Source organism: Benincasa hispida, chromosome 9 (genome assembly GCF_027475165.1).
Source record: "Benincasa hispida cultivar pf3 chromosome 9, pf3_genome.v1.1, whole genome shotgun sequence".
Taxonomy (NCBI): domain Eukaryota; kingdom Viridiplantae; phylum Streptophyta; class Magnoliopsida; order Cucurbitales; family Cucurbitaceae; genus Benincasa; species Benincasa hispida.
This window is the reverse complement of record NC_143486.1, coordinates 15,986,024-15,998,786: the sequence shown is the minus strand read 5'-3', so window position 1 is coordinate 15,998,786 and position 12,763 is coordinate 15,986,024. Positions and strand designations below refer to the sequence as shown.

Here is a 12,763-nt window from a genome sequence, read left to right as displayed (position 1 = left end):
ATCTACCGTTAGTTTGGTCAAGAATTCATTAACTCATTTAATTCATCCTGTAAGTGTGACCTTTTCATTTTCAAATTTCAGAGTTGCACTTCAATAGGCTATCCTTAGGAAAGACAACTGTTGAAAATTAACTTAAGAAATCCTATCCATTTCTAGAGTTTGCGTTGTTCCAAACCCTATGATCAGACTCTCCGAAGGGGCAGACACTCTAAGACGACACGTAAGCGGATCAGAAAAATCTCAAGGTGCAACCTAATGAAGGAGACTATAGGATACGTTGACATGTGTCCTTCTCCCACTTACTATGAACACTTCACCTATTCACCTTGATATTAACCCATGCAAACATTTTTCGAAAGCAGGCCACGCCTAGGATGACACGAAGCTGAGCATGGATCTCACGGTGTGAACTCTTAGGGATATGAGAGCCTAAAAATGATATATCATATATACCATTTTTCTCCCACTAAAATATTCTAATTGTCTTAGAATTTTGTTACACTTAGTTAAATTCCGGCTAATGAATTTATCTAAGTCTATGCCTATTATAACTCTTATAATAAGGTCTTTATACTAAAGTTCTAGGTTTATTAAACAATTTAATTTACCTAGTGAAATTACATGCTAATGGGACTTCAGTTAATTCAACTTAGGTTCCGATCCAGTTCCCAGTTAGGAGGTGTTATGTAAACCGTCAACTTAAATACCTCTAGTCTAGACAGAACTGTATCGGTTGAGTTCCTTATAACCTTAATCCTATTTGTCCTACTTAGTCAATTTTAAAACTATTTAAAAGAAACTAAGTAATTATTCTAATCTAATTAGAAATGTGATCTTAGGTAATTAATTTTAAACAATTTAAAATAAAAAAAATACTTTTCTTAAGATCCTATATTTGTATGCAACTCTTTGTTATAGGTTAATGGTCACTAATCATTAATTTTTATAACTATTACAAATTTTAACGATTTGTCCTATTATATGCTCACTGTGGTTTTAATTAATTAACAATCATATTCTAATTGAAAAATTAAACCATATTACATGCATTTCATGACTTTAATATAACCATTATATTAAGCTATAGATGTGTCATGCTCAATGTATATTTATTTTCAATTAAATAAACACTTATATAAAATTATTAAAATCAACCAAGCATATTAATATATATTAATAAATATAACTAATTATATTTTCTAATTAATGTCAAGCAACATACTTTTGCATTTTCATATATTTAAATATCATATACACTAAATAAATCTTGAAATTATAAATCATGCATTTCAGACCATACATTATAACACTTATAATATACAAAAATGCATGAACATGCTTAACCTAAGGTGAGATTTATTTAAATGACATCCACAACGTATTTAAATAGCAAATGAACCTGCAATTTTTTTTAAAATAAAGTATAAATTACACTAATTTAGCTAATTTTATCCTAAAATTTCTTCTACCGCTCTAGAATCGGATTAGACCAACTTGAACTGACCTGAATTGGATCACCAACTTGTGAACCAATCCAAGCCAACCAAACCGGGACCACCAATTGAATGGAAGTTGAGCCGAACCCGCTTTGAATTCTTTGCAGAATTGTGCAGGGAAGTAGAATGTTGGCATAAACCCTAATTCTAGACCCGAACTTACAGAAGAACGATTTACAACAATAATGCCCAAAAAACACATAGGCCTTTACATTGATCGTATCAAATTGTAAATTTAAGGTCAAATATTGCACAAAACATTCAATTACAAACCATAACATTCATAATATAGTAAATCCCATCAAACCAATGCAATAACAATTTAAAGGGCCAAATTGATAATACAATAGTTTTGCATTAGAATAAAATAGAAAAATAGATTAAGCATGCAATTCAAAAACATAATTATACAAGGGAAGAAATCTTACCTTGCAAACCTTCCGATAGTAGAATTTCTCTATTGGGAATTGGGATTGGGCACCACCACTTAGAGTCCTCCCTATTCTTGCAGGGAAATTGAGGAGATAAAAGTTGTGGATTCTCCTTTTTTTCTCTTTTGGAATTGAGAGGAAGAGGGAAAACAAAAAACACAGAGAATTTTGATTATTGATCAATTGATCTTCTCTATTTTTTTTTTCTTTTGTTTTGATATAGAGAGAATGAGAGAGAGGATGAAAGTGAGGAGACATGGGAAATCCCACGTCTCTAGAAACTCCCCTATGTGGGGAGCTACATTTTATTTAAGTAAGATTAAATAAAATTATTAATTTAATTTAATTAAATAAAATTATTAATTTAATTTAATTAAATAAAAATATTAATTTAATTTAATTTAATAAAACTATTTATTAATTAAATTAAATAAATAAAAACAATAACTGTTCACACGAGGTTTCTGGAGAAACGTGTTTCGTGGAGTTGAACTTGAGTTAGTGTTGATGTTGAAGTTGATTTGATGTGATGTGGTTTGATTTCTAATACTTGATCCTCTGATTTCTTGAAGTAGAAGTCTAGTCTTGGGAGAGTCTTTAAGTCTTGGGAGAGTCTTTGTGTCTTCAAGGGTCTTCTGTCTTTTAGGAGTGCAGCTTCTGCAGCTTCAGGAGTCTTGGGAGTCTTCTGCTGGTTGATCAATTCTCTCTAGGCTCTCTGAACATAGAAAATGCTGACCCTAGGAGCTTTTCTATTTATAGAGCTCCCTGATGGGCTTCATGGGATTGGGTCTGGCCTTGATTGGCCTTTAAGCCTAATTTAATTGGACTTGGGTCTAGCCCTTTAGGCCTAATCAATTGGATTTGAGCCTAGTCTTTAGGCCCAATTACCTGGGCTTAGGCTTATTTTGGCGTTTTATGCCCACCTTAAGCCTATATTTGAGCGTAACTGGGCCAGCGCCCCAAATTATAGCATCAAATTGGTCGTGGTTAATTTTACTCAATCGACGTATGCGACGAAAACACGAAATTTTCCGTCATTTTAAATTTGAGACACATGTCAACTTTTAATTGGTCACAAATTTGACGATTTTGGAATTCCGTCATTAATTTAGCAAATGACGTGGCGGTCTGTGATTGGTCGAAAATTTCTCCTCCAAAAAATGTCCCTTTTCAAGATTTGTGCCCAGATGTGGGTGGATGAATCTCGAAAAAGATAAAGCCGACATCGAGATGCAAGTAATTCAGTCTTGAATTCGATGCCCCCAATTTAATTAAACTGTGAGTTTAGTGACGAGTTTAACTAAAATTTGTAATAGGGGATGGCCAAAATTTTAATTTTTTTTTTAAAAAAATCTCAACCTTTATCTCAGGCTTGATTTGATTTGGAGAGATAAAACGTAGGAATTTTGAATTTAAAATGAAAGTTAAGTTTCATCCCTAATTTAATTTTATTCGGAGATGAAAGCCTTAAGATTTTGGTTTTAGAATGAAATTTGGAATATCGCCAAATTTATAAGACAACTTTGAGCTTTGTCCCAATTTAATTTGATTTTGGGATAAACTCAGGAATCTTAAATTTAGAAACAAAGGAATAAATTTCATCCCCAAATTAATTTAATTCGGGGCTAAAATGCAACTAATAAAAGGTTCGGTGCATGGCCAAAAGTTTTAGGAAATGAAGGACGAAAAAAAATCATCTAAGATAAGATTTGGGTGGTAAAAACAAAGAAATTTTATTTTAACTAATAAAATCTAGATTTAACAAAATCTAGGATTTCCTGATTGGATCCTAGATTCAGTGGAGTCCCTATAAATAGGGCTCAAAGCCTTCTGTATTTTCATCCCAGGTAGTCAAAGTCCCTTCTTTTTTCTCTCTTTTTTTTTTTATTTCGAGCGGCCGTCCAGGAGCCGATCGATCCACTGTCGAGCCGAGCCATGCATGATAGCCCAAGCCGAGTCGAGCCGTGCGTGATAGCCCCCCCAGCAGCCGCCAAGTCGCCTTCGGTCCTTCTTCTTCGCGTCTTCGCCTGATCGACGCAACCACCACGCCTACTGAGCGACACCGCGAAGCTCCTGTGCCACTCAGCCATCATTTGTCGCGGCCTTGACCGGCCGGAAGAGGGGGGGGGGGGGGGCCTCAGGGTTATGGCGCCCCTCTGTTTTCCTCCTCTTTTCTTTTTTTTTTTCCTTTTTTTTAAAGAAGATTTCATTTTTTTCCATTTTTTTCTTTCTTTTTTTTAAAGAATTTTTTTTTCTCTTTTTATTTTTTAAGAAGATTTCGTTTATTTTTTCATTTTTTTCTTTCTTTTTTTAAAGAAAATTTTGTTTTTTTTCTCTTTTTTTTTGTTTGCTTTTTTTTCTTTTTTTTAATCACAATCATTATCACCCTTCCCCCCCTTTTTTTTACTAACTTGCCCCCTTACTTTTTTTTGTGTAGGTTTACTAACTTGTTGTTGTAGAAATGTACGACTGCATGACCGACTCTAAGGTGTACATAAGGATGACCCTGGCATGGTTTATCTATTGTATCCCTGTTTGTGCTTCCTGATCGTCATAGAGGGACCCACAAAGGCTTATAACCCCCTCATTCGATCATCGACTACCTTGCAGCGCCGTTCATGCATCTTGATCATCATGGGAGGGGCCCCGCAAAGGCTTACAACTCTCCCATTCGATCACCCTAGGGAGGATCCCAGAAAGGTCTGTCTTGTAGCATGATTCGTGCATCCTGATCGTCATGGGAGGGGCCTGCAAAAGCTTACAACTCTTCCATTCGATCACCCTAGGGTGGATCCTGAAAAGGTCTACCTTGTAGCACCGTTCGTACATCCTGATCTTCGTGAGAGGGGCCCCGCAAAGACTTATAACTCTTCCATTCAATCACCCTAGGGAGGATCCCCAAAAGGTCTGCCTTGTAGCATCGTTCATACATCCTAATCATCATGGGAAGAGCCCCGCAAAGACTTACAACTTTCTCATTCAATCACCCTAGGGAGGATCCCAGAAAGGTCTGACTTGCAGCGCTGTTCGTGCATCCTGATCGTCATGCGAGGGGCCCCACAAAGGCTTACAACTCTCCCATTCGATCACCCTAGGATAGATCCTGAAAAGGTCTACCTTGTAGCACTATTCGTACATCCTGATTATCGTGGGAGAGGCCCCGCAAAGGCTTATAACTCTTCCATTCGATCACCCTAGGGAGGATCCTAGAAAGGTCTGTCTTGTCTCGTCTGCTCTTGCATCCTGATCGTTATGGGAGGGGCCCCGCAAAAGCTTATAACTCTCCCATTCGATCACCCTAGGGAGGATCCCGTAAAGGTCTGCCTTGTAGCACCGTTCGTACATCCTGATCGTCATGGGAAGGGCCCCAAAAAGGCTTACAACTCTCCCATTCGATCACCCTAGGGAGGATCTCGAAAAGATCTTCCTTATCTTGCCTTCTCTGGCATCCTGATCGTCATGGGAGGGGCCTCGCAAAGGCTTACAACTCTCCCATTCAATCACCCTAGGGAGGATCCCAGAAAGGTCTGCCTTATAGCACCATTCTTACATCCTGATCATCATGGGAGGGGTCCCGCAAAGGCTTACAACTCTTCCATTCGATCACCCTAGGGAGGATCCCGAAAGATCTGCCTTGTCTCACCTGCTCTTACATCCTGATCGTCATGGGAGGGGTCCTATAAAAACTTACAACTCTCTCATTCGATCACCCTATGGAAGATCCCAGAAAGGTTTGCCTTGTAGCACCGTTCCTACATCCTAATCGTCATGGGAGAGACCCTATAAAGGCTTATAACTCTCCCATTCGATCACCCTAGAGAGGATCCTGGAAAGACTGCCTTGTCTCGCCTGCTCTTGCATCCTGATCATCATGGGAGGGCCCCCGCAAAGGCTTACAACTCTCCCATTTGATCTTAGAAGGGTCTACTACAGTTCCCCCGGTCCCCATTTTTAGCAAATTGTCATGGAGGATAGGGTTTTTTTTAACCCTATGGTTGAGCTCATCCCCCTATGACATTTTTTTTTTTACAGAATAATGGTTCACTTTATCGAGCACGTTTTATCTGATGAGAGTCACCTCGTGATTCTTAAAGACAGGAGTCAGCCCATGAAGGAAGGACTCAACCTTCCTGTGGCAAAATCATTAGCCAGTCATTTTGCTGATCGTTGGCCAAGTCTAGACGACAACATGATCCTTTCCAAATTATCGACGGAAGTGTCCTTGACCCGAGAAGAGCGTGCATGGATCCTACGATCTTCTATTCATGAGGAAACCCCTAACCCAGATCAAGTGCTAACTCTCGGACATCGCATAATTGAGGGTTAGGTTCGCTGGACCGTTGTGATAAAAGTCCCTGGAGAATTCAGCTTCGTTGACTGTTACTGGGAGTGGCTTGAAGTTGTAGTAGGTCGAAACGAGCGATTTATGATCACAGAAAGCTTTTACGATTTATGATAAAAGTCCCTGGACATCGCATTAGTTTTCTTGACGCAAGGACGGCCTCCCTGTACATATATGATCACAATGGTGACATAGTTCGATCTTTTTGTGAAGCCTGGTACCCTTCAACCAACACTCTTCATACTGCGGCGGGCGAAGCGTCAATTTCCTTATGGGACCTCTGGTTGCTCAGGTGCCTTCCGGTCAAAGAAAGCTTTTACGAAGAAGTGATTCCTTCCCTCAAAGAGCTAATCAGTCATCTCAACAAAAAGAAATACTTATCGAAAACATGTGAACACCTATTTTAGGCGTATTCTTCGATAGAGAGAAAACCGCATGACTCCCACGAAGCATGACTCCTCAGTGTCTATCAGCTCCTGGATCTCTTTTGGTCCCTAGGGGCTCGCAAATATGACAAGCCCATTACATAGAAGCAAAAGAAAGCCTCTCGATCCTGGTCCATGCAAAAATCCTGATGGTATGCAAATCGCGTTTCGAGATTGGTCGAGTAGGGAGAACATGCTATTCGCGGAGCTAGAGGTAGGAGACGAGTTGAAGGAAAAAACCTATCTGGCCGCCTTTCTATCGTGCTGGTTATGTCTTTTTGCATTTCCCCAGAAGGGAGTTTACCTTCGCCCCGAGGTCTTCAGAATGGGTAGCTTGATGGCTCACAAAACTGTTTATAGTCTCGTCATTCCGGTCTTGGCCAACATTTATCATGGCCTAGGGTTGATAACAGAGGATTCAAACCCAATCGGGCATATGGATTTTCACTTCCCTTTGTATTATGTCCATGGTTGGCTGGCCCATTATTTCGACACACATTACCCTATTCCTGCAGCTGTTCGAGGTCCCAAGATGGTTGATCACAATGGTCCGCTTTTCTGGCGAAGGTGGCTCGATTTACTTCGACGAGTATGAGGCACAGGAATTGATCCATAGCGGCGCCAGTATTCAGTGGCACGCAAGCATTCAGAACAGGAGCAGGCATGAACGCCTAACTGATAGTAGAAACCTACCTTTTCTGAAGTCCAGTTATTTCTCCAGCATGTGATCAGGTTACTTATCCTGCCAGTGTGGGAATGTCCGAATTATAGAGTCGTATAGTCCCTTTCACTTCGATCGATAGTTTGGATTCCATTAGGACATTCTGAATGATATAAAGGGAATACCTCCTGCCCTTACGCCGAAGAATGTTTTACATTACTGGAGAGTATGCACGAGACATAAGCCCTTGTCTCAGGTATTCCTGTCGGCTCGTACATTGGATCCGTACACCCATGTTACCCCACGGTTCAAGGATTAGTGATTAATGAAACATGGGAACTACTTCGAAGAGAATCATCATCTATTAGTGACCAATGTTATCCCTTCCTCAGTGCCACCAAGACTACCCAAAGGTAAAGGGATCAACCATAGAGGGAAGCAGCTTCGCCTGACTGAGGAGGCGGCAGCGATCGCACAAAAAGACGCTTGCAAACCGATTGAGGAGGACAGTCATAGTAGTACCGGCGACCGTTATTGGAAGTGATCCTCCAAAAAGCACAGGGCATCGGAAGCTGATTTTCTTGAGAGGGTTTAGAATGATTCGGTGGCTCTTAACGCTCTCAACTTACTAGTACATCGTCTTTTTTTTTATATAAGTCCTCTCATCTTGTTTTTTTTTTCTGTACGGTTTACATTTAGTCTCCCATTTTTTTTGTAGTCACCCCTGAACCTCTCTTTTCAAGAACTTGAAGCATCACGAAACGAAGAATCTTTGGTGGGCCCTTTTGTCATTGACTTAGCCGTTGAGGGAGTTGGTACCTCTGAAGCGCTGCCAATGGATCCCATGCCAAGGTTCTGTCAAGCGCGTGCTATCCTAGAAGACATCCCTCATGTCAAGGAGGCGGTGGTTGTCGGGAACATCGAGGCTTCAGATTTAGTAGCCAAGGAAACTAGTTGTCCTTAGTGCCTGTGGCAGGAAGGGTTCTCCAACCCGGAGAAGTGTCGAGGGTCTTGGCAAGTCCAAGCGATAGTGAGCTCCTGAGGCGAGTAAATAGGGCACCACCCCCGGCCGTTCCCGAGGTTTCCGAATTCTATGCTGCCACTGTGGTTTCCGACGTTCGACGCCACGCAACCTCTGCCATGTGGGAGACTATGCACAAGAAGATCATGCGTACTCCTTTCGAGAAGGTTCTTAGACTGGAGAAAGAAACGCATGAGATATTCCGAGCCATTTCTGACATTTATGGTGCCAACCTCCCTCCTCTAAAAAACTTGTAGATGAGTACTTCCGAAACGTGGAGAAGTATAATCAGTTCCAGTTATCCTATTCCTCTCAATTAACTCAGACAAGTAAGGAGCAACGTTTGGAGGAGGCCAAGTTTGATCTGGAGAAGATACTGTACAATGAGAGTAGTGCTTTTGTTAAACGAAAGGAGTTACTTGAACACACTTTCAGGCCTTACAAGAAAAAGAGAAACTGTTAGCCAGGTTGGAGGCCATTAGGGCCGAACGGGCCAAAATATCGTGGCTGATTTCTGAGAGCGAAGGCCTTTTGGCTCGGCATAAGCTTGAGGTCTCGGAGATGTGGGGGGTGATAAACGAGATTGAGACCACCCCAACCCTTTTTGACAAGGTCGTCAAAGCTTTGAATGTCCTACGCCATGTGTTAGAAACCATGTAGCAGAAGCTGGAGAGCTACCATTGGGTATCCTAACTTGACGTTGTTTGTCTTATTGGATTAGGCGTACCTCAGTAGGCAATGGCCTAGGAGTTTTTTTTTAGCTACTGGATTCAACTATCGTAGTGTTGAAGTCTCTTATATGAAAGTTTTGTTTTTGTTATTTCCTCAGTGATGTTTTCTGGCGCCTTGTAGCCTCCTTTAAATTTCTGCTTCTTTTATTTGTTTATCTCTCATTGGACTCATGTACATGCACATATATATATATATTTTATCACGTGACTGAACTTAAATTCGTTGAAGCTGCCTATGTACCCTTTATAATGACAAGGATCAAGTCATAACGTAGTTCAAAAATTTTTTTTTTTTTTTGCACATGACTAAACTTAAATTTCTTTAAGTTGCCTACGTACCCTTTATAATGACAGGGATTAAGTCGTAACGTAGTTCGTACAAAGATTTTTTTTTTTTACACATTTGTTAAGTGTAAAACTTCTTGAGAAATTTGCCATTGATTGGGCCAATTCTTAGCCTATCTTGATCAACTATCTTGTATGCTTCATTTGTGTAGACTTCTTTGACAATGTAGGGCCCATCCCATTTAGGTGTAAACTTATTCCCCATATGTCTTGTTGTGATGATTGGTCTCCTTACGACGAGCACTAGATCACCGACTTGAAAGGACCGAGGCTTTGCATGCTTATCGAAGACTTTAGACATTCTCGCCTAGTAACATTCCAACTCTTAGAGTCGCAGTTTGGCATTGTCCTCTGTAGTCAGCCCTTCTTGCACCACCATTCTCAGCAATGGAATTTCTCTTTCCAAAGGAAGGACAACTTCTACCCCATAAACGAGAGAGTACGGGTTGACTTTTGTAGGGGTACGATGAGTGGTGCGATAAGCCCACAACGTTTCATCCATCTTGTCCTACCAATCTCTCTTCGACTTGGAAACAATTTTCTTCAGCAGGTTGCATAATGTATTGTTAAATGCCTCTACCAACCCGTTTGCAGCGGAATTATACATGGATGACTTGTACTGCTTGAATTTGGATTTTTCACACAACCTGTCTATCAAACTGTTGGAGAATTATCTCCTGTTATCCGTCACGATCCGATGGGGAATACCGTACCGATAAATGATATGAGTGCGGATAAAATCCACCACGTTTTCTTTCTTAGCTTCCCTTAGAGCGACAGCCTCAGCCCATCTTGAAAAGTAGTCAGTGGCTGCAAGGATACATGAGTGCCCTGCTGACGACTTAGGTGTTATAGCGCTAACCAGATCAGGCCCCCATGCTTCGAAAGGCCACGAGGCTATGGTCGGATGCAGAGGCTTGGGCGGTTGATGAATGAAATTCGCGTGATCTTGATAGGCTTTGAACTTCTTTTCATAATCCATCGAGTCTTGGATCATCCCCGGCTAATAGTAACCCATTCTTTTTAGCTGGAATTGCAGCTTTGGTTTAGCTTGATGCGCGCCGCATACGCCTGAGTGTGCTTCCTCCAAAGCCTTTGCTAACTCTTCTTTACTGAGGCATCGAAGGAAAAGTCCTTCAAGAGATCGATGGTATAGGACACCTTTGTAATAAATGAAATGCGCGGCCTTCCTTCGAACCTCGGTTTTACGACGGGGGTTATCCGGGAGCCTTCCATGCTAAGGTAATCTATGATGGGTTGTCGTCAGTCTTCCTCGTCGGTTAGGTAGACTGATATCACATTCATTTCCCCACATGCAGTCCCGACCGGAGGTGCAACCCATCTCCACCAGAGCGATATATTAAGGGGCACAATATCCAGGACCGTTAAGGTAGTGGCTAGGTTTGCCAAGGCATCCGCTTTCTTGTTCTCCGTCCTCAGGACATGCTCCAACGTCATGCTTTCAAACTTTTCCATCAACTGGCGAGCGTAAGTGAAGTAAGGTTTCAAGTCATCATGCTTCACCTCGTACTGGTATAAGAGTTGATTAATTATCAACTTTGAATCATCGAAGATCTCTATATAAGCTACTTCAATCTTTAAGGCCATTTGGGGACCAATTATCAAGGCTTGGTATTCAGCAACGTTGTTCGAGCAAAACTCGGTAAGTGCGAAGCTATAAGGCAACATGTGCTTTTCTGGCGAAATGAGGACGATACCTGATGACTAAAATTTATAATTCTTTATCTTTATGGAAATAGACAATGATGAATATGAATGATACAAGCTCATGTTTCCATAAACTTGTAACGGTAAAAATGGAATGTTGTCTATCTATTGCGCTGATGAATGAATGAATGATGCTCTATATGCGCTCAAGTGCTTTGTGATAAAGATAATTTTATACGATACTACGTTCTAAGTATATGCGTTTATAGTGATATGCTCGTAGTATGAGATGAAGTAGTGTGTGTCACAAGTTTTCTTGCGCTGAAACCAAGTATAATTCCAATGCAAGTTTCTCACAGTGATCTGAGGTCGAACACGGGAATTGTTGTCGTTAATGCAATACTTATGTGATACATGTGACCAGTTTTAATAATGAATAAAGAATTTTGGTTTGTACAGAAATGTAAATTGCATTGAAGTAAAAATGCGTTGATAAAATAAAAAAGCGTTGTAAAGTAAAAATGTGTTGATAAAGTAAATTCCTAAACTACTATGATACATGATACATGGTACAAGATACATGATACTGGGGTCGAGGACTGACTGTGAAGTTGTACAAAAGTGTCGATGAATGCGATGACAAGTCTTATGAATGAGGCAGAAAGAGAAAGAGTAAAAAGTAAAAACATCGCAAGTTTGTTAATCATGTTAAGGACGCAACTAAGGTTATGCTTTCCCTTGGCGTACATCTCTCGATGATCGGCCGCATTCCCATATGTCTATGGTGAAACAGAGATGAACGTGATGAATGCAAGATTGTTTCCATCTCTAGAAATACTTCTTGCTTTAGTTAATGCATTCTTCCAACCTTCTCTTGATAGGCGGAATAACATTTTCACTTCTGCTCTTACAGGTGAAGATACCGTCAAGCATGCTTTAGCTAAACTTAATTGATTTCTTGACACAGATTTGACTCACTCGCTTAATTCTCGCTTTTTAACCCGGGGGATTAAGAACACATCATGGAGAAAATAGATGATGATTGTATGGAAAGAGACAGAGAGATGATAATGATGGCGATGATAACATTTAATTCTAAAATTAAACGTTTGATACATGTTTGTGAATGAGGGATTAAAGAAGATGAATACAAAAAATGAATTAGAGAATAGAAACAAATATGGAAAGAGTGTCAATGTCTTGACACAGATCCCGATCAGAGACTTGTGCTTGTCAGCGTGTGGATGTGGTGGAGAGGAAAACTTCCCTCTCAGGCTTGCTTTTCCGGTAAAATTGACCTTTACACAGAGCTTCAGCTTCGGGAATTGGAAGAATTCTCTGCTCAGAGTTCTCCCAGATTTACTCTGTAGTCACTTCAGACCAGCCTCTCTCTCTCCCCATTTCAGTATATCAATCTCAGTATATCATGTATATGTTTCAGCGAATTTGAGGAAGCTATTTATAGGCGGGACCTTGGCTCTTTGAATTTGTGGTCCCCACTGTCTAATTATGGTAGTTCCTGAAATGGCAGAATGGAAAATTCCTTTCTGTTACGCAATCAATCCGTCAGAAATGCACAACTAAAAGCTATACACTTGTCAGAATCTTCCGTGAATGCGTTGCTCTTCACATCTTCGATCTAT

The 12,763-nt window shown here is 40.5% G+C and overlaps 1 protein-coding gene across 1 annotated transcript; it reads right to left on the bottom strand.

Annotated features, from left to right (window-relative positions):
* Positions 1 to 10,122: 10,122 nt before the first annotated feature.
* On the bottom strand, positions 10,123 to 10,434 carry LOC120084576 (uncharacterized). The gene has a single exon (XM_039040378.1). The coding sequence runs from the start codon at positions 10,432 to 10,434 to the stop codon at positions 10,123 to 10,125; it is 312 nt and encodes a 103-aa protein (XP_038896306.1).
* Between the last annotated feature and the right edge of the window lie 2,329 nt (positions 10,435 to 12,763).

Coding starts and splice junctions, on each gene's coding strand:
- LOC120084576 (XM_039040378.1), bottom strand. CDS start 10,434: ATGGATTATGAAAAGAAGTTCAAAGCCTATCAAGATCACGCGAATTTC.